General features: G+C 36.1%; 1 protein-coding gene across 1 annotated transcript in view; it reads left to right on the forward strand.

Annotated features, from left to right (window-relative positions):
* Positions 1 to 22901, forward strand: part of FAF1 (Fas associated factor 1) — a 476898-nt gene that overhangs the window by 366349 nt on the left and 87648 nt on the right. The window contains exon 17 of the mRNA XM_029230785.1: positions 19219 to 19355. Coding sequence (XP_029086618.1) covers positions 19219 to 19355 — 137 coding nt within the window. The remainder of the gene's footprint in view (positions 1 to 19218; positions 19356 to 22901) is intronic.

Below are 22901 nucleotides of genomic sequence, written 5' to 3' on the forward strand. Positions count from 1 at the left end.
GGTTAGGAAATTTCATAGGATGACTTCGTTCTGCCTTGGAAATGTTCCCTGTTATACATAAATAAAGAACCTTTAGCACCTGTATTTGTTTAAATTAAATCAGGTTATTATTCACACTCAGTTAAAGGTGATGAAAAGCAGTGCCAAAAACAGATAAAAATGCAGCATCGAAGGGCTTTCATGAGGCAAAATACATAGACTGGAGACTTGGCTAAATCTTTTGCCATTCACTGGCAGTAAGGAATCTCCTCCTTTCCTTTTATCCACAACTTGATGGAGAAGGAAACACTATTTCTAAACCATCTGTAGTGGCTAAGTTCAGTGGGCTACCTGCTGTTATTTTGTTCTATCCTCCATTTAATTCCTTAGTTCCTTTTATTTTACAATGACAAAAAATTGCAGTGTAGTTTCTTTTGAAAAGTAGTGTTTGAGGGTTTTTTTTTTATAACTGGCAATCAACAGCCATGTAATTGCTTTGTTATGTTTTACTAAAGAAGTCTGTTAAGTAGCACAACTTTGATACACTAGTAATAAGAGTTTGCAGGTTACAGAGACACCTGTGGTGACCAAAGCGACAGAAGCTTCTTATTAGAAAGAACCAGTACAGCTGTGTCCTATTAACTCCTTATGACACTTTTTAAAAACACAAAATAAAGGCCTTGTTTAAGGCTTTAGAGCTATTTCCCAGTGAATTGCAAGACCAACTGTGAAGTATGATAGGATATTTCAATCTACATTTTTAAAAATGTGGCATCCCATTATTAGGTTACTGTTATGAAAACAAAAAGAAATGATATTAAAAACTAAATAGAAACATCTAGGAATTTAATAAACATAGCAACAAGAAACAGGGCAGTGGGGAGAAAGAGAACATAATTTCTGGGATTTAAGATACTTGACGTCCTTATTCAAAGTCAAGTTCTATTCATATTAGAAATTAAAAACTATTGATATTTAAAGTTAAGGTATTACATTTCTCTCTATAAAGTAATAAATAAAATTATGTAGCTACTGTTCATGTACACCTCCTCATTATTACAGTTAAGGCCTATGGTAAAATTCACATTTTACAAACACAAGATGAAAATTCACTGGAATGGCATATTCCTAAGAGAGAGTAAAAGTCGATTACCTTTTGATATACAAAATTATAAGTTAGGCTGATTTCTTGCCCCCCAAAAAGAGTTTAGCTTTAGCCACAATTTTCTTACCATCTACCATAGATTAATCTAAATACAATTATTTGAGTTTCCATCTCTGTGATGTTTCTTGGATCTTTATCACATTTATTCAAAAGTGTTTGTCATGAAAATTGATTGCATCATCCATTTGATGCGATTAACAGTAACAAAACCTAAAACTTTCCCTCTCAATTCAATAGAAGTCTGCTGTACTAATGTTTATTGGTCAGTGGTCTATATAACAAAAGTTTTTGTGCCATCATTTGCTATTACCAGGTAGTTAAAATGGGACAAATTAATATGTGGAAATACAGAAGAGATGTCTAGACATCACAAATAAGATTGTTGCTGTGGGTTTCCTTTCAACTGTGATTTCTTTATGACAAATGTTAAAGTTTAGAAATAAATTCCTGGTGTATTTCTTGTCTGGGCCCATATCTAGTTATTCTAGTTCAGGCTAATCATATAAGTTTCAAGAGTCCTAAGCCTATAAGCTATTTAGCCTGGATGCTTCCTTAGTGGTTTTCTGAGACTATCCTCTGGTATGATAGCTGGAGACATTGTTGCCCAAGACAAGAAGGGACTTGCCAAGCAAATTTATTTTTGCTTAAGAAATACTTGGATTAAGCCTCCAGAAACATTAGTCCTCCATAATCTACTGTGAATCTCTCCTGTTTCTAGAAACAAGTGAAGGATATTGAACTAAGTGAATGCTTTGGTAAAGTTACCAGAATATGAATGTGAATTGCTGTTATAAGTCAAATTTCCTGATTTTGCTAACAAACCAGAATACCTGATTTCGCTAACAAACTAGAATAAAAAAGAACTATAGAATGTCACTGGTATACACCCCTGTAGTGTTGATGATTTGGATTTCCCACTTTCAAAATGATTCCAGTAACTTTCTAAGTTGAATACTTAAGTTAACCAACCTATATCTGTATAATGGATTAGAATAACTTCTAGATTGATGTTGGAACATTCCAAATGTGAACTGAGACATCAGACTTTAGCAGTAGTGATTACTTGCCTGTTTTCTCCCTCACTAAATCGTGATCTTCTGGAAGGACTTATTTTATGTGTCTCATTAAACAAGGAACTTTACAAAATTCTGGGAGAAAGAAACAATAAAAATTTGGCAAATGAATGTATTCTTCTAATTCCACTTAAGAATGTTGCTTATAATTTCAGTATTGTATAGCTAAATAAGATTTCTTTCTTGGAAAACTCTCTACAGTCTTACTGGCTGCCATGTGTAGTTGCATTTCAGAGCCGTCCTTTCTTAAAGCAGTAGGCAGAAAGCCCTTGGTAGTCTTGAGAGGTGCTAGAGGGTATAATTTCCCAAATATCCAGTTGAACAACGATCCTGATAGAAACAGTAGGATATGCCGGTAAAGAAAAAGCTAAAAACAGATAGATAATGGTAAACAAAGAGATCTTGCATATCACTTCTGGAAGTGGCTAAAATATCTTAAGAAAGGTATATATTCCTCCATGTTTATTCATTGAATAAACATTTACTGAATGTTTAATATGAACCAGGATTGGTGCTATGCACTGAGGATGAAAAGTTGAAAAAGACACAGTGCTAATGCTTAAAACACTCATGGTCTAGTAAGCAAGACAGACATAAGAGCTAATATGTAACATGAAATATGTACAAGGTGCTTTGGGAGTATAGATGAACTTCATACTGAGTGACTCTACCTGAGTGAGCCAGGGAAGGACTTGAAAGAGATGACACAAGAAGGTGATAATAGAATTTCACTCTTTCTATTCAGAGATTTTTAATATTAGCAGCATTCCTTGTTTGTTGGGTTGCAGGTATTTGCTATTCTTATAAAAGGATATTGGTATTTTAAACCTCATAATTAGCTATCTGAATTGTGGAAGAGAGAAAAAAATAGAGAAAAAATGTAATCCTGTGTGGTCTGAACCAAACTGAGGATTAAGGCCAACCAACCGGGATGGACAGATTCCAAAAAGTTGTTTTGTTAATGATTCATCCTGGTACTGGCATATGCTTATAGGCAGACAGTGGAGCAGAAAAGTATTTTTAGCACAATGTAGTGAATGAATGCTTGGTCTATGAAAGAATAATTTCTTAAAATTCAGAACACATATCACTTCTAGGAAGCCTTGCATCTTCCCATTCTTCCCTTGCCTCAGTCTGGGTAAAAATGCACATTCTATATGCTCCCATGATATCACTGTACTAACTTGTATTGATGGCACTCATTATACTGAATGTTTATTGTCTATCTCCCTGCTAGGTTGTCAGCTCCCCAAGGGAGCTATGTCTGTAATCTCAATGCATTAAAGTGCCTTTTAAAAAATAAGTGTTATATTGGTAAATAAACCAATAATCTCTCATAGGCTTATTGAAACATAATGGATAAGAGAGACCAGTTTGGGTAGTAGAAAGAGCATTGGAAATGCTACCATATCCCTCTAATTGTGCGATTTTCCCCCCACAGCCATTAATAGGAATAATAAAGCAAAAGCCTTCAAAAGCCTTCTCCTTGCAGAACTAAAAATGTCCAGACTGGGTACCTCGTCTTCTGCTGGCACTATAGCACCCCAGCCTATCGTGGCCTATGCTCATGTGCCCCAGGCGCCCACCATCTGGAAAGAGGATTGAATTCCAACCAAGACAAGTTTATCCATTGGTTCCAAAGTTTCTTCCCCAGACTCACCAAGTCTCTATGATATCTCTAAAGTAACTGGCCTCTCAAATGGGGCCATTTGAGATGGTACTCTGAGCCTTCTGCACTGGTGGTGACATCGATCAAAGTAAATATGCCCATAGGATATATAGGAATACTGGACTGGCTTCATGATGAGCTGTGCCAAGAAGGTAGGCAAAGGTCCATTTGGGCACCTTCAGAATTAAATATAGAGAGAACTATATAAAACACTAGCACAATAAGTATTGATTTGCTTACCTCTATTAGAGCTGTTTGGGACTGGGTAATGAGAACATTGGCACATGAGTGCCCTTGGTGCTGAACTGCAGGTTCTTGACTGAAGTTGCTTCACAAAGGAAAGCCATATAACATCTGTGGCACAATAAACCACCAATATTAACCAGTAATAAGTGGGTTAATGGGTGTCACTTGTTCTGAACAGGCCCACATGGCAGACGTCTTACTTAGTACATCCAATATAGGTATTGTTTTAGATTATCTAATTCTAGAAAATTTAAACATTGAATTTGACTAGGATAGTGCCAACTGGGTAATTAGCCGGCTATGAGTGCTGAAAAATAAGTTGCTTATATGTAAGTTCCTGAGTTGAAAGTGTGTGGCACATCAGTGTACATGCTACACAGTGTTAAATCAGGCATTGCACACTATTTCTAAGCAGTGTTCCCTAGGAATTGCTGACAGTGCCAGAGTTACACAGGTTGCATGTAACATACATAGCTTTGTATTAAATTTTGCATACACAGTTAGTACCAATGTTCAAAGACAGAATTCTGTTGCCTATCAATATTAGCTTTTGAATTTAATGCACTTGGGTGCAGTATATCAGGTCACTGTAGACTTCTGCTGCTATGCTGACAGGTACTTGTTAGCCTTCATATTCAAGTGATAGTTTTCCACATTACTTAATCTTTGGCAAGAGTTAATTGGCTTAAATCTCTTATCAGTAGGTTGTCTTTGCCTGCACTTGCCATCACAGTGGCTTACCCTTAATTCCAAAGTACTCACTGGTTCATGCCTGGCTGAAGCTAGCTGACCATGTTACTCTAGCCCTACACTTCCATTTGATACAGCAAATATAGCCCAGGTGTGGGGTCTGCATGGGAGACACAAGGAGTGTTAATATCCAGCTGCTACCCTAGGAGAGATATGGATTCTGCAAAAGTAGCTGATAAAACAGATGGACATGTTGTGGTCAGAGTACTACAGAGAACCTTCATGCCAGGTTTCCATATAATTTTGCCCAAACTTCTTTATTTCCTTTGTGACACGTTTTCCTTCCCATACTTGCAAAGGAGATGTATTGCCATCCTATACATCCCAGGTCAAGGCTTAATTAATGCTTTAAAATAAAGGTTCTAAAACACTAGGAGAGTTTGTCATTTTCTCCCTGGTTTGTTTTGTGAAGAGGGAGGAGAGAAGGTGAGGAGGAACCCCTCCTGTTCCATGATTACATCCTACCCACTCATTTTCTCCTTTTCTCCTCTGCTTTTGATTTTTAGTGGCGGTCTTAACAGAATGTCAAGATCAATTTGCAGCATGGTTTAACTCAAGGTTTGCGTTCTGCCAGCAGCAATTGTCCCTGCAAACAATGCCGTGTGTTCTTGTAACTTCAGAAGCTTTTAGAAGGATCATGGCAAGGGCAGCATCTAATGACTTTATTAGTGTAGGGTTTCAAAATGGGCTCAGTAATTGTTCATATCTCTTTGTCAGCAAGTCATAATTACTGCTCAGCATTGTCCAAGGGTGCACTTGTGAATAGTTTCCTAATAGTACTGAAAGGAAGGAAAAGAGGGAAAGGATAAAAGGTGATGGCCTCTTACAATTGAGAAGAAGCCAGTCTGTATATAGATGATGGCTAAACTGTTTATAATACATTCTTTACTCTTTTTAAAATAGACAATTATCCTTTTAAAAGTGTTCTTTGAGATAACTTTAAATTACCAGTTTACAAGCTTTTTAAACTCTGATTTGGATACTTCCCACACTATTACCTAATACTACAATCATAACTGCCTGGTGGTGCATGCATTGTATCTGAATCAAGCACTTGTGTAAAAAAAATTTATTTCCTTGACATTAATCAAATTAATGCTATTCGGAAAATATATATTTAACTCAGATAGAGTTGTCTGTTTTCACAGTCTACATGAAAACTGTTAGGAAAGAACAATACAAGGTGATACTGTTGACAAGATAGTCCAAAAGAACATTTAAGTTTTTATCAAATCCAATTTTCCTCATGCACTAGACTTTTCTTGTTACTGTCTTGGCGTTCTTCTTGGTCTTTCTCCTAAACACTCTGTGCTTTGAGTATTCTAGGGATCTTGATTTTGAGAGTGATAGAACTGAAAGAATCGTTGCCTTTTCAAGATATATAAAGCTTGAGCTTCACACCAAGACTTCTCCCCTTTGTGCTGTGTTGCCAAACCCTTACCTGTTCTGTGACTCCCTGCAGTGTACTCATGTATAGTTATGTGCAAATATTCACTTCCAGTAGCTAGTTATTCTCGTATTTTAGGGTATACAGATTCAAATGAATATGACTGCCAGAGGCACTCGATCCAGTTTATATATAGAGATTACAAAACATGAGTTATCTAATGAAACAAATTCTAAAAATAAGACATTTCCAAAATAAAATATTTTTTCAAGTAATATACCCCATCATGTCTTTTGCTTTTCTTCTTATCTGAAATTGATAAGATCTAAAGAGATTTATTTGTTTTCTTAATTGCTTTGTCAATGTTGATAATTTTTATATTCATGATTGTTTCTGAAGAATTTTTACTCATCATGTCACCTATGCCATTTAAACTGGTAGCACATTTCTCTCTTTCATAAATACTGGTAGTAAAACACTGAGAAAGCTGTAAAAGAAACATGTTAGTTCAGTCATGTAAAACCACCTATGGAAACTGGTTCCTCTGACATTTTTCCAGTATTTGCTTGTCAGTCTACATAGATGCGCAAAAAGGTTTTAGTGCCCAATAATCTTAATGATCAAATCTGCCAAATATACCACCAAAAATTGAAAGAGGAAATAACTGTTAGTCTGGAATTGGAGAGTGAGGTGAAATCCTATTTCTTACATGTTTGGGTAATTTGTTAGGGAATAGGTTTGGTATCCTTTCCTTCAGCATATGTTTGTATCTTTGTATTTGATTGCATTCTAGTAATAAAGTGACAGTTTTATATTATTTACAAATAAAGAGTTAACTGTAGGGATTTTTAAACAGCCATCTGTTAATTTATCTGCTGTTGGCTGACTCAGTCTGTAGCCACAGCAGCAATTTTTTAAATCCTCCTAAATTGTTTCCTTCTGCGTATCTTTCCTTTCCTCAATATGTGATCAGCACCAAGAAGGTCCTCTTTAACATACTTCTCTACAGATCTCAACTAAGGAAGGGATGAGGCAAGTTTATATGAACAATAAAGATGCTATGACTATTATATCTCAATATGAGAAATTATATTTCCCAGTCCCACTTTCAAATAAGGTATTGGAGGTTCTGAGCTGCTCCCAAATAAGTTACTTAATTAACAGCCACAGCAACAAAAATTTATTATTTGGACATTACAAAAGCTATGTAAGTATTATTTATTAGTTCCTAAAGCAAAACCTATTCACATTTAAACATGTCAGTTGCTATTCTTAAAAGACTGATTTTCAATACAACTGTTTCTTCACTGTTTATATATGGACAGTCATATGCCAGTCATAAAATGTAGGGCAGTTAAGAGGTAAGAGCCAGTCTAGGATTATGAAAAACAAGGGGTTATTAGGCAAGTGGTATAACATATCTAGATTTTTTTCTTCTATGAAAATGGGGGAGGGGTGACCCTATTTGAACTTTTTATCTCTAAAATTCTGTGACTTTCTGATGACTTGAACATATAGTTTTCAATATAAGCAAGATTAAAAATGAATGTTAGTAAAGTTTGTAAGTAGATTGTAGCATACTGCCCTTACCAGCTTGTGTTCTAGTCAGAGTGACCTTAGTGGGCTATAGCTAAGGAAGCCACAGTCATTTTCCACCTCTTTCACCAATAAAGGCATCTTCCTTACCCTTAGAATTGTCCTTCAAGCTCTTGCTATGTGATGGGAGCTTCTAGAGTGTCAATAGCTAAGATCAAGATTAACACCACTGCTTTAAAAAAACACACACATAACTGCAATCATTAAGCCCCAGCTATGTGTCAGACACTATATATATATGAGCTCATTTAATCCTCACTCTATATACATTACCCCATTTAACCACAATTCTGCAAGGTAAATGACAAAGTCCAATTTCACATGTGAGGAAACTATTTTTGGCTCAGAGAAATTCTGTAACTTACCCGAGGTCATGCAAGTGATTGTACCAGATATAAATCCCAGATCTACCTGTGCTTTTCTGCTACATAATGCTTCTTGTCCCATGACCTTGTCAAGCTGGATTATTACCAGCAAAGTGGTACTAAATAACTGTGCGTAGCCCTGTGGAAGATATAAGAGAAGTATAAGACACGGATCTTTTGCTCAGGTAACAAATAAACATGGAATTCACCATATCTTAAGAGTTGTGGGCTAGAAGCATTCTTAGTTAACATCCAGTTTGCAACTGTGCAGGCATTTTTCCCTGTATTATGTCTAACTGATATTACTACAGTCTCTACCTGAATACTGCTAGGGACAGAGAAATGAAAGCTTCAAAAGATAGTGTATTTTTGAGCTGCTCTAAAAGCTGGGAAAGGTTTTTGCTATAGTGCTTCTTCCCATACAGAGTTTCTGCAACTTTCTCCCTTTTGGTTCTAGTTTTGGCCTTGGAATTACCTGGAATAAGCCTAACTTCTCTTCTTCATTATAGTCCTTTATCAGTTTAACCACAGCTATCTTGTCTGTCTTAATTTTCTTACCTTTCCAACCAAGATATATTTATTTCTTCCATTGTTCCTTGTATGGTAGGGTGTCTAGACCTAGTCCATTCTAAAGGGGCCCAGAATCGAGCATAATGCTTCAGAGGAAATTTGTCTGATGCTATGCTCAATTCTAGTCTGTAATTTTATTGAACTGAAGGAGTCAACTAAAATCCCCTAGCAGTATTTCGGGTATGGGGTGGTCCAGAATGGGCTGGGTCTGAGTTGTTATTAAACCAGATCTCTGCCATTCTCTACTAATGCAGTTGATTGACAAGATTTTTTGAAGTTTGGATTCTATTAACTCTCCCAAATTTTATCACTCATAAACAATAACTGAACTTCTTATCATCTCTACTCCTGTTATCATTCTTGATACTTCTCTCAGTTCCCAGACCTGTCCAACTCCAGAGAAACTTTTTTCTTCTCTTTATTCACCACACTTAGATGTGGTCATAAATAGAAACTGTATCACCTTATATAGTTGGATTTCAAACATCTGGCTCTGACCAGCACTTCCTTTTCTACTCACTTGCTCAGTGTTACCAGTGCTAAAACTTTTTTTGTCTTATCATGCCCTTCAATCTATTGACCCATACCACTTCACTCCATCCACCCTTTCCTGTGTCCAATCTTCATTTCCTTCCTTGTCCTAATGAAATTTTAAGGTCCATCATGATCACTTCTTTGTAATACTTTAAACTCCCTCATCTCTGTCTTCCTCCATTGCATTCAATTTGTTAAACCCAACTATTCACCTTCCTTTTGCCTGTGCCCGGCAGTTGAACATTGCTGGAGATGATCACTCCACCTGATTTTTAAAAAAAATAAACACAAGCTAAGTTTTATATATAAACACTGAATTCAACTCTGTAATTCTGGCAGCTAAAGGAGAAAAAGGAAATGTGATAGGCATCTCCTCATTCATTCATCTATCCATACAATGTACATTTATTGAGTTTCTATTATGCACCAGGCACTATGCCTTAGAGTTTACAGATTACCATTTAAAATTCTCATTGTCTGATAAAAGGAAGCCTAATAGTTCATCTCAAAATTTCCTGGCACTGAATTCAAGGAAGAATTTTATTGCATGATTTTTTATTTGACAATCATTAGGAAATATAATAAACAGTTATTTTTCTACTGTTGTTTTGTGTAAAATAGATCACTTTAAATAGATGTTTCTTATGTCACTCCCCTGTAAAAACAGAGAGCTCCATGTTAAATCATTTTTCAGTAAAGGTAGTTCTTTAGGTGATATGGCCCTTAGATATTCCTTTTTTTCGTGATCTAACTCATAACAGGTATAGAGCTTAGAGAAAAAGCCTACATAGTAAACTTGTTCATTCAGCTCTTTCTGTCAGACATCAGCTGTCTCAAATGAGCCTTTGTCAAGAGCTGGGTTGTAATCGATTCTTTCTTGAAAGCTTTGATAAGTGACTGAAGTGCTAATACTCTGTGCTGTTGGTCATTTATGTTTTAAAGACTTTTCTCCTATGTATAAGATTTCTACTAATGCTCTCCCACATTTCTTTTATCCATTAGAATAATAGTTCTTTTCAAATACATAAGGAAATTGTGTATAAATGTCAGGGTTTCAAGAGAAGCCAACCAACTCTGAAAAATTTTTGTATAATAATGCTGAACAATTTGTATATAATAATAAAATCACAGTCTCCAAATTTTTCAGGAGGAAAACAATCAGAGAACATAGCATGAAAATATATGTATATATCTTCAGTCTCTACCTTAGAGTAGGGAATAATCTTATGATGATTCTGTAGAAGTTATACAGCAATATAATACATTTGTTCAGTGATAAGAGTCTGAGATTTGCTGTTAAAACTTATTTTAGGAAACATTTTGCCATATCCATAATTTGGGGGGAAGGGGAGAGAAAGGAAAAGCCAATTTTGACTCTGAAGCATATAAAAGGAAGGAAGAAGAGGTATTGATTAATCCACAGACCAATTCCAAAAGTAGGTATCATTACCTTCAGTTTATATGTGAGAAAACTAAGGCTCAGAAAGATTAAGTTATCCAAAGAAACAACTAGTGGGCTTCCCTGGTGGCGCAGTGCTTGAGAGTCCGCCTGCCGATGCAGGGGACATGGGTTGTGCCCCGGTCCGGGAAGATCCCACATGCCACGGAGCGGCTGGGCCCGTGAGCCATGGCCACTGAGCCTGCGCGTCTGGAGCCTGTGCTCCGCAACGGGGGAGGCCACAACAGTGAGAGGCCCGCGTACCGCAAAAAAAGAAAAAAAAAAGAAACAACTAGTAAGTGACAAAATCAGGTTTATTTGACTCCAAAGTCTTTGTTCTTCCCACAATATTATGCTGCTTGCAGTAATTCCTACTTTCTCTAATATGTTAATATTTGGATACTTTACACCTCTTCTAAGTCACATTTTCAGTCAGTGGGTGGTGACAAGATGAAATTATGTAAAAACTGCAGTATGCTAAAAGTCAGGAGGGGAGCTTAGAGTATGAACTTGTGGACAATACCTGCTATTTTGAAATGGGACCAAGTGACCTATCAAGGTAGAAGCATAGTGAAAGAGACCTGGGAGACCATGATAATTCATACCAACTAACTGTCCTAGTTAAACTGATTTCAGCAAAGTAGTTGGAAGAGGAAAAGGAAGGTTGTATGGTCAACATTGTCTTGGTGGAGATAAAGGTTACTAAAGCATGAACTGGCCCTTTCATATAACAAATACATACTGTTTGGCAGTAGGTGCTAGGAATGCAGAGGTGAATAAGAGATAATTCTCCTAATAGCAGTTCAGGAGCACTATCTTGGAACAGAAAGTTCTCCCTGATTTCTAAACTCCCATTCCGTTCTCTGATTTTTTCCAGCACTTAATCTGAACTAATAAATCTAGCCCCCAGTTATATATCAGATTATGTTTCCTGTTTGAGGCTATAACCCTAAATATTCTTAGTGTTTTAAGGACACAAACCATGTCTTACCTTGTTGTATATTTCATAGGCCCTCATAAATACCGATCAGTTGGTAAAAGGCAGAACACAGAAGAAATATTATCTGGCATTTAACATAAATTTGCCCTCTTGCATAGCCCCTGGAAAATGAATCTTCTCTTTACATTGCTAGAGAAAGAATTTCTGCATTTGATAAGACATTGGGTTCAATGTTCTCTGTTCTCTCTCCCAACTTAAAATAAAATGGGGTACTTACATGTTTATGTTCTTACTCTTCGTGAGAAGGCAGCCAATTATCTATTTATTTATGATTATTGTCCCTCCAAAAAAATTAGTATAAATCAGTCCCTATAGATTAGTTACAGCCCTGTCATTAAACTGTCAGTGCCTCAAAGCCTTTCCACTAGAGTGATTTATAGATGACAACAAGGAGATATTTGTGTTTTCTTTTTAACTCTGACTACTAGTCTGTTAAGACAATTTAGCAGTTTACTGTTACTGGGTAGTCTTAAACCACAGACAGGTAAGAGATGCTTTTCAGATTAAATCTTCCCAAAGTGTCATCCTCTGTTTTCTTAAATTTGCCTTTAGTTTGGCTGTGTTCTCTAACATGGATACAATATTTGCATTTGCACGGAGAGGCATTATACTATCCTTTTAGAAAACAATTTGGCAATATAAACCACTAATCATTAAATGATTCTATACCTTTTTACCCTATAATTCCACTTCACAGACAGGCTTTTTTCCCTAAGGAAATACTTTAAGAATTTATCTAAGTATTTTTTATAATGTTAAAAAAAACTAGAAAGAAAAATGTAGCTGTAGGTGAATAGCTATGAATATAACAGCTTATACATCTACACAATGGAATATTATTCAACCATTTAACATGCTGGTTCATTACTATCGTATAGAAGGCTAAAAAACTGTATTCAACTAAACACTGATTACCACAAAAAGGAAAAGATATATTTGAGCAAAAAGACTGATAAGAAATAGACAAATGTGATTAACATTGTGTTAAAAGTTTGGGATTTCATGCAATTTTTCTTTATTTTTATAAGAGAGTTACTATCTTACTTTCAAATTGTTTATTTATTGATTGGGCAATACATTCACTTTAATCAAAACTCAAAAGTTGTAGAAAGGTATGTAATGAAAAGTCTCCTACTTATCCTTGTTTCTAAGTTACCTTTTCTAGAGGTAATGTTTCAAGTTTCTTATATTTGTCCATCCAGAGATTATTTTATATGTAAGCAAACAAATATATAATTATTTTTCCCCAGTTTTACACAAATGGTAAACACTATTTAACACCCTGCTTTTCCCACTAACATTATATCTTAAAAGATAGTTCATATCAGTTCATAAAGAACCCTTTCTATTTCATGGCTACATAGTATTCCTTTGAATTCTATAAGGTACTATAATTTATTTAACTAGATCCTAGTGGTTGACATTTGGGTTATGCCCAATATTCTGCTATTACAAGCTTACAGTAAATAACTATGCACATATGTTTCCATCTGAAACTACATCTGTAGGTTAAATTCCCAGTTGTAGGAGTGCTAGATTAAGAGTTTGTGCATATTTAATTTTAATAGACACTGGCAAATTGCCCACAAAGGAGTTGGTACCAATTTCACTCCTACTAACAGTGTACAGTAGTGCCTGTTTCCCTGTAACCTTGCCAATGCAAGGTGTTACCAAAATTTTTTTGTCTTTACTAATCTGACAGATGAAAAATGGTTTCTCAGTGTACCTTTAATTAGGACTTACTCATTATGAGCTATTTTGAGTATTTTTTCACATGTTTATGAGCCATTACTGTTTCCATTTCTTGAAGCTGTCTTTATATATTATTTGTGGATCTTTTCCTAATTGTTTGTTAAGAGTTCTTTATATATAAAGGAAATTAGACCTTTTTCTGTAGTTTGAAATTCAGAATTTTTTCCCCTGTTCATCATTTATCTTTTGGCCGAGTTATGGTGTTTGTTACCATGTGAAAATAGTCGAAATTATCAATTGTGTCTTTTATGCTTTACTCTGCTTCAGCTATACTAACCTTCTTGTCACCTTTCAAATATGCTAGATACTCTCCAACTTTAAGGTCTTTGTTTCTGCTGTTCTCTCTGCCTGGAATTCTCTTCCTAGAGATATGTGTTCCGCTTCCTCCTTCACCTCTTTTGAATCCTTGATCAAATATCAACTTCTCAGTGAGACCTGACTTCTCTATTTAATATTGCAAACCACCCCCCACCTGGCCTTGTTTTTCCTCCATCACCTGGAGCTCACAGACTGTAATTTTGTGTCACATCGAATTGCAGCTCACCTATACAAATGAAGCAAGTGAGAATTATCATCTTCACTGTGGTCATCACCTCAGGAGACTAGACACTTGGTCCAGTGAATATGCCATTGCCCAAAACATTTAGGGGACAACTTCTTTAAAAGCTACCTTCAGAGAGAGCTTAAAGCCTTTCAAGGAAAGCAGTCCTGCGTCCTAAAAGCGGTATTTCTCAAAGTGTGTTCCATTAACCACTTATATCAGAATCACCTTGGATGGGGTTGGGAGCTTATTAAAAAGGCAGTTTCCTGGGCCTTACCCCACATCTGTTGGATCAGAATCTCTGGGGGATGGGGCTGAGGAACTTGCCTTTTGAATAAACTTCATAGGTGATTCCTAGGCCATTAAAGCTTGCAAATCACTGCCTTTATAGTCAGTGTCTTCCAGCTTGTTTACCTAACTCATTTTGAACCAAAGACTTAGGACTATTTCAAAAAATCAAAGCCGCCCTTAAAGGACAAAGGCACATATGCCAGTGGTGCTGAAGATCATCTCAGGGAATGAGCTGAACAATGGATAGGCATGCAGACTTGTGGAAATGATGTTGTGGAAGGAGACAAAAGTCTTTGGCTGGTTTTGGTATGCTTGACAATGCTAGCACCTTGATAAGTCTTACTTCACACGTTAAAGGACCTTGGCTTTAACTTCCCTATTAAAAGGAAAAGAAGAAGAAAGGAGAATTGTGTGTTGGCTAGATAGGTATGATCTCTAAGGTCCTTTCTCTATTTTGTGTTCTGGTTATTCTACTGTTGTACATAAATGTTTTTTAACCAACCCTGAACACATGAATGAATATGTATAAGTAATGAGGCTTATTACTATAGCAAAAACTGCAAGCTTGGTTTGCTTTAAAGAGAAGAGCCTCCTTAAATCAAAGTGACTTCAAAAGAAGTAGTATAAAAAACAAACAACAACAACCAAAAAACACTTGGCGACCCATATTGGAAAAGTCCTGTAGTACTGTTGAATGTGAATTTCTTCTGCTCAATGACCTTTCGTTTTGGACAAATGGTTCACACATTATCAGAAAGACATTTAATGTGTTTAATGATTCAAGGGTAAGCAGCCAGGAATTGTGATACTGATTCTTGGTTTTAAATTAGTTAACATTACTAAACATAAATTGCAGCATTTATAATTGTACTTACTTATTTCTCAAATATCAATACCTACCCTTTCATTCTCTGAATGAAAATAAAACCAATGACTGTATTTGTCTAGTCAACAATTCTTTCATGCTATGTCTTACTATGCAAAAAATCTTTCAGTGTTGGCCCATAGGTATAAGTTACCATTTTAATCCTGAAAATAATTATGATAAAAATGTTAAATATCATGATGCATTTAATAATGATTAAATAGCTACCAATTTTAAGGGCCTACCATATTCTAAGCACAATTCTGAGTACTTTCTGTAACTTACAAGAATATAAGTATTTTAAAGATGTGTTATTTCCAGTTTATATATGAGGCTCCTTTAAACTTATGGAAGTCACATTGAAATGCATAATCAGGAAGCCTCACACAGAGGCTTAGCAGTTTTGTAGCCTCCATTTTTTATCAAACGTGCCTCTTTACATTACCTGGTGTACAGTAGGTAGGCAGTAAGTGTTTGTGGAATTTCATCACCCTCCCCCTAAATTGCTGTGTTTCTTTTTTTTTTTTAAAAGAAAATGTTGGGGGTAGGAGTTTATTATTTAATTTATTTATTTTTGCTGTGTTGCGTCTTCGTTTCTGTGTGAGGGCTTTCTCTAGTTGTGGCAAGCGGGGGGCCACTCTTCATCGCGGTGCGCGGGCCTCTCACCATCATGGCCTCTCTTGTTGCGGAGCACAGGCTCCAGACGTGCAGGCTCAGTAGTTGTGGCTCACGGGCCTAGTTGCTCCGCGGCATGTGGGATCCTCCCAGGCCAGGGCTCGAACCCGTGTCCCCTGCATCGGCAGGCGGACTCTCAACCACTGCGCCACCAGGGAAGCCCCTTGCTGCGTTTCTTTTAGTATGTATTTTATGTTGAAGTGCAGTTTAGTAAAAGTCAATGACTTATGTAATTATGAGTTTGATTGAAAGAACTAAACTATATCCTGTTTTGAATTAAAATGAGATTACTTTTTCGTATATCTGATTTATTAGTAATCCTGGTTTCCATTAGCAAGATAGAAATGATCTCTGCTTCAGAGACTGAAAATTTTACTAATGATTAATATATGCTAGCCATCAGATGTTCTGTTTATTTTTCTCCCCAAACTTTAGATTAAAACCACTTTATCTTATCTTTCCAATTTTAGCCTTCTAATAGCAAGAATTGGTGAATATAAGCTACTAATTATGTTTTTTCTTTTCTTTCCTTTTGGGCATGCCGCACGGCATGCAGTCTTAGCTCCCCTACCAGGGATTGAACCTACACCCCCTTCAGTGGCAACACAGCGTCCTAACCATTGTACCTCCAGGGAATTCCCTATATCTTGTTTCTTTACCAAGGCCAGAGTGTGAGGCTTCCCGCTCCCTCTCCCCACCACCTCCACCACGACCTACCCACCCACCCCTCCAGGGACCAGTGAGTTGCAGGAATGCAATTGCTGTGGAAATCATTTCTCCCTTCATGACACCTGACTCTGATGAACACCATATGCAGTTCGATTGACAAGTTTGATGCTGCCACTAGATGCACTGGCACACTTTTATATCTTCACAAGGAAGAAATACCACAAATATGAGAACCACATTTGTTCTCTTAAAACAACTTGTTTTTCCCATGTTTGATTTTGCTCTAATGTTTTGAACTGGATTTTTGCTGCTGGTAGTGTGCTGCGAATGGTAACTTTGTGTTGTGAATGATCTTGAGAGGAAGAAGCAGAACCTCCCAGCCATGAGAGAGATTTGATATTTGTGTTGTGAAGTTCTTGTAAATTATAATGGAAGGAACTGACAAGTAGGAAATTGATTGCAATTTGAAAATCTCAAAGTAAACATGATCATAGGAGATTAATCAAATTAATTAAACTTTTAACAAAGTCTCTCTTCGATTAGAACAGATTGTTAGTTAAGGCCACTAGAAAACATCAGCCGGCTGTGTGATCCCTTTATATTTCTCAACTGCTTCTAAAATATTAGAATGATTTGCTAATACCTGGTAGAAAACTGATCACTGTGTTTTTTATAGTAATTGAATGGCTTAATGGTTAATGTGATGTTGAAAGCTGTACCTCCCTTGAATATGTTTCGTGTAGTTTTGAAATTTATGTTATATATTAATTTAAACCAAATAAGATACCTACATTTTCATAATTATTTTCTCTTCTAGCTCATTTTCACAGAAAGGGGATTTGGGATGTACACAGTTGCCAGACAAAATTGTCTTGAAATCAAATTCTTAAAACCACTAAGCCAACCTGCCTGCTTGCCTCCCTTCTTTTCTTCCTTCCTTCCTGACTTCTTTCCTTCCTTCCTTTTTTGGGGGTCTCCTCTTTGGCTAGTATTTAATATCACTTGTGAGGCTAGTGCTGTGATGGCCATCTACTGTGTGATATCCACTTAATCCATTGATGTGAAAGCAACAAGGACTTATTTTCTCCCTTTTGTAGGAAATGGCATTCCAACTGTTTTTTGACATCTTTAATTTTAGAGGTTGCCAATGATCAGATCAGGGTCAAGACTGACTTCAAATATTTTAGTAAGAAGCAGAAAGAAAAATGAGATCCTAACTTTCTAGTCTCCTGATCTACACATCTCCATTGATGAATTAAAGCTATATGGGTGTGAAATTTGGTATGGAGACTTAGGCTGCTTGAGCACCTTTTATCCCATAATAGTTGTGGAATGTGAAGATCTGAATTTTCATGGGGGCACTGATATTTCATGGCCAACAATTGGTTTTTTAAAGGCCTTGGTCATTTCAGATTGCCATGGGGTCCGTTTATTGCTGCTGTAAATGTGTATATGAACCTGCCTCCCAGTGAACTTATTGCAGTGGTGCTAACTTGTCTTGACACTCTTGCCAACAGTTCTAGTGGCCCTGTGTGTAGTCACCGCACAGGTTTTGTGGAGGATTCAGCCTAAACTTCTGGGATGAATTTCTATGGACAAGAAATATACTGGCTTTAAAAATTAAGAGGTTTGATTCTGTTTTGAATATGGATATCAAATGAATCTGAGCACATGACATTTTAATGCCGTTTGTCTTTTCAAATAGATTTACCTTCTAATGCATGTGATGACAAGACTTTGCTCATCAGCTAGAACATACATTTCAGAGGAGTTGTTACCTAAAATATTATCATAAGGCATAAGAAAACACACGATTTAAGTTGCCTTTCATGAACATAATTAAGAATTAATAAGCCAGTACCAGTGGCTAGTCCCCAGAATTTCCACTGTTTTGCCTTTTGTGACCTGTGTTATTAAAAGTCCATTATTTTTACAGACTTTATTAAATTGGATCTTATTAAAGCATTCTATATTTGCATTTGGTCTTTCATAATTCATTATTATTATGACATTTACTTTTTACCATCAGATCTGAAAACATATCATAAGCTACCCTTTTCTCTTGAAAGAAATGCTAATTTCAAACAGTCCTCTAATAGAAGAGAAAAGCTTTATCAGTTTTTTCATTTATTCCAGATCGTGTTAAGAATACTAATGCTAGACTTCAGTATGCTAATATCTCTGAGCTTTTTTTGGTCAAAAGCTTAGAATTATTATTTTTATCCCATACCAAGTATGAAACTAGAAGACCTCCTACTACTGGAGAAAACACAATTCTAAAGTACAATTCTTGATTCTAAGGACTTGTGAAAATGTTGCTAGATCCTGTTTAGACTAGGATGATGCCGGTTAATTTAACTTTTACCACCCGATACTTGTCCCCTTTAAGAAAATTTTCCTCTTAAAATTCATTTCGTTTGTTTTTCTCATAGTTTAGGGTAATATAGGGTGTGTGGCCTGCTTTTCTGTAGGATAATCATTTCTATACCATTTATGATGTAGTTGAAAACTTAATACAGTAATATTTTACATATTGATATCAGACTGTCTAATTTTAATATAGCTAATAAAACACAATGACTTTTTTCTTAGCGTAGTGATAAATTTATTAAACTCTGAAATGAAACTAACTTTGGATTTTGTCTCATTTTAGATTTCTGACAATGTGCAATAGACACTTTGGCAGCGTTGTTGCACAAACCATTCGGACTCAAAAAACAGATCAGTTTCCACTTTTTCTGATTATTATGGGAAAGCGATCATCTAATGAAGTGTTAAATGTGATACAAGGTAAAGTACATATCATAAGGGAAGTAGAGTGTCTCCTTATGTATGTGATAACCTTGTAATATTTACCATCAAAGCTGAAAGTAATTCTCTGTATTGGTGAATATCTTTGCATTTTAAAATATAGAACACCCGGAAAAAGAATATCTTCAAAAAGTATAGGTGCGGGCTTCCCTGGTGGCGTAGTGGTTGGGAGTCCGCCCGCCGATGCAGGGGGCGCGCGTTCGTGCCCCGGTCTGGGAGGATCCCGCGTGCCGCGGAGCGGCTGGGCCCATGGGCCGTGGCCGCTGGGCCTGCGCGTCCGGAGCCTGTGCTCCGCAATGGGAGAGGCCGCGACAGTGAGAGGCCCGCGTACCACACAAAAAAAAAAAAAAAGTAGTATAGGTGCTATGAAATATGCTTCATGAAAATCCAACATAAACATCTTAATAAAACTGCACAGCCCTTGGGACATAGGATAATCATGTTAAATATTCAGAATTGCTAAATTTTCTAAACTAGAAATTAAGCCATAATCAGTCATCAAATATGATATTTCATTCATACACACACACACACACACACACACACATATATCTATTTCTTGCTGTAATGTTGATTGGTTGAAGGAAATCCTTATCTTTAGTTATCTGGAAAAACCAGTGACTGGATATTGTGAATTGAATAGTTCACAGTGACAGTCGTTTCTCCTCATTTGTGTGAATCCATGTCTAGAATGCAACCCTGAGGTGTGAAGCTATAGGATGCCTGTCAATTTAATCACAGTGCACACATTCTTTACCAAAAAAATGAGTGATATTTTTTATGTTACTAATGTATCCTAAGTATTAGTATAAAAAATTCCTTTATACATGGCAAAACTTGCATTGAAAACAGTAACTTTTCTATGCCACAGGGAAAAGGATGTTTCAGATGCTCCAAGCTAAAGCTTGTGTCTGAGATACTTAATTTCTGCCCCTATTTGAGTCACAAGTTCTGTAGCAGATAATGTAATGGAGGAAGGGGTATAAATTCAAGTGCCTTTAAAACTCAAAACAAAACCTCTGGTATTTTATGTTTTCTCTATAGCTAGAGCATTCACTTTCACAAACAATGTTAAAGAAGACCTGCTGCGGGAACAAAATGCATAGAGTAAATAGATAATGAAGATAATATTTCATTCCTGTTTTCATATTAATTAATCATATTAATTAATTTCATATTAATTAATATTTCATTCCTGTTTGCTGTAATATTTCCAGCAATATTACAGTCAGTAGTGGTTCTCAAAGCATGGTCCATGGGCCCTAGAGGTCCCCTAGATCCTTTCAGGGAATCTACAAGGTCTATTTTTGATAGACTCTTTTTTTGCTTTTTTTTTTACTGTATTGACATTTGTACTAAGTGGCGCAAAATCAGTGCTGTGTAAAACTGCTGGCATCTTAGCACAAATCAAGGCCATGACACAGAACTGTACTGGTAGTCATATTTTTCACCTCCATGTATGTGCATTTTTTTAAATTATTATTTTATTAATTTTTAACCGTCTTTATAGTTTGTGTGATGCAATGGGCAGACATTTCTCCAGGATGAACAAAGTGAGTCTGTTACTTCAAGAAAAAGAACTGACAACATTTGTTGCCAATGATAAAATTTGAGTTTTTAAGCAAAAAGTTATGTCCTCCATTTAAGATTGACAGCTTAAATACTTTTCTGGTGATGTCAATGGTGATGATAATAAATGTGATTTTTTTGATATCATAAAATAAGACATGTCAACATTCAGAAGAAATGCATGACTCCGTGAACCAATATTTTCCAAATGACCAATGCATAATGTTATAAACTCATGCATGAGTAAAAGATCCATTCAAAGGGCAAAATAGACCAGTGGATTTTAATATAACAAAGTACAATAAGTTCATTGATAACGGTTTCAAATTCCTCACATACCTAACCTTGAAAAAAATTCCACTTGTCAGTTTGGGTGTATTAAAGAAAAATATCTACAATTATCCATTAAAATACTCCTCCTTTTTCCAACTATATATCTGTGTGAGGCCATAATTGCTTCATAAATTTCAACCAAGACAACACATTATAGCTGGTTTAATGTAGATATAGATATGAGAATCCAGTTGCATTTTATTAAACCAGACATTAAAGAAATTTGCAGAAATGTTAAAAAAAAATTACATTCTTCTCACTGAACTTTTTCTTTTGGAACATATAGTTATTTTTCATAAATGTGATATTTATATTAACAAATTATGGGGGTTTTTTTGATGTTGATGTGTTTTTTTTGTTTGATGTTTTTTTTTTTGATGTTGATTTTTGTTTGATTTTTTTTTTGATGTTAGTAATTTATTTATTTATTTTTGCTGTGTTGGGTCTTCGTTTCTGTGCGAGGGCTTTCTCTAGTTGTGGCAAGCGGGGGCCACTCTTCATTGCGGTGCACAGGCCTCTCACTATCGTGGCCTCTCTTGTTGCAGAGCACAGGCTCCAGATGCGCAGGCTCAGTAGTTGTGGCTCACGGGCCTAGCCACTCCGTGGCATATGGGATCCTCCCAGACCAGGGCTCAAACCCGTGTCCCCTGCATTAGCAGGCAGATTCTCAACCACTGCACCACCAGGGAAGCCCCAAATTATGGGTTTATTATTGTTACTTTTAAATGAATTGATAAATATGTTTTAGAAATTTCAGTTTTAATTTCTAACACAGTAAATGTTGGTAACCATAACCCACATAAAAATTCTTCAGGGATCTCAATAGTTTTTAAGAGTATAAAGAGGTTCTGTTGCAATAGGCTATAAAAAATAAATTTTCCCTGAACTGCATTAAATGGAACCTTTCTCCATCTTGGATCATTAAGGGCTTAGGTATAAAATACCTTCAAGTACGGTTTGGCAATGAGCCTGTATAGTTAGGGCTGAAGCATAGTTGATAAGCAGTGACTTTAAGCCTGAAAATTAATGACCAGTGTGTAGTACCTGTAAAATTATACTATTTCCCCATTGATGATTCTAGTACCCTCTACAAAGTATTCATGCCCCATACTCGTTGTTAGTCACTACAGTTTACAAATAAGAAATGGAAACCCAAAGATTTGCCTGGTAACAAAATCTACGTTGAAGATTCTCTTATTAAACTTTTTGCCATTTGTTATATCTGTTAATAATAACTGTCAGTGATTGTGTGTGTGCTATGTACCAGGCACTTTACATTATCTCTGATCCTTCTAAGAACCCTACAGAGGTAGTGTTATCTTCATTTTGCAGATAAGGAAATTGATCGTTAGAGAGCTAGAGTCACTCCCTCTTCTCTTATTCATTTGTTTACTAAGTGAATATTTATTAAGCCCTTGTCATGTGCTAGGCAATTTCTAGGTACCAGATCATGTAGTTATAAGTAGCAGAACTAGGGTTAGAACTCTGACTACAAAACCAGTTCTGCTTTCTTGGTAACATGATATCACACCAAGATAATACTTGTTCTCTAGCTCATTTATTGAGAGAGTAGTGCTGATGTGAGCAAATTAGATTATTTCTTTGGCTAAGGACCGCAGCTGC

The sequence above is a fragment of the Monodon monoceros genome, unplaced genomic scaffold, assembly GCF_005190385.1.
Source record: "Monodon monoceros isolate NGI ecotype Baffin Bay Population unplaced genomic scaffold, NGI_Narwhal_1 Super_Scaffold_18, whole genome shotgun sequence".
NCBI lineage: Eukaryota > Metazoa > Chordata > Mammalia > Artiodactyla > Monodontidae > Monodon > Monodon monoceros.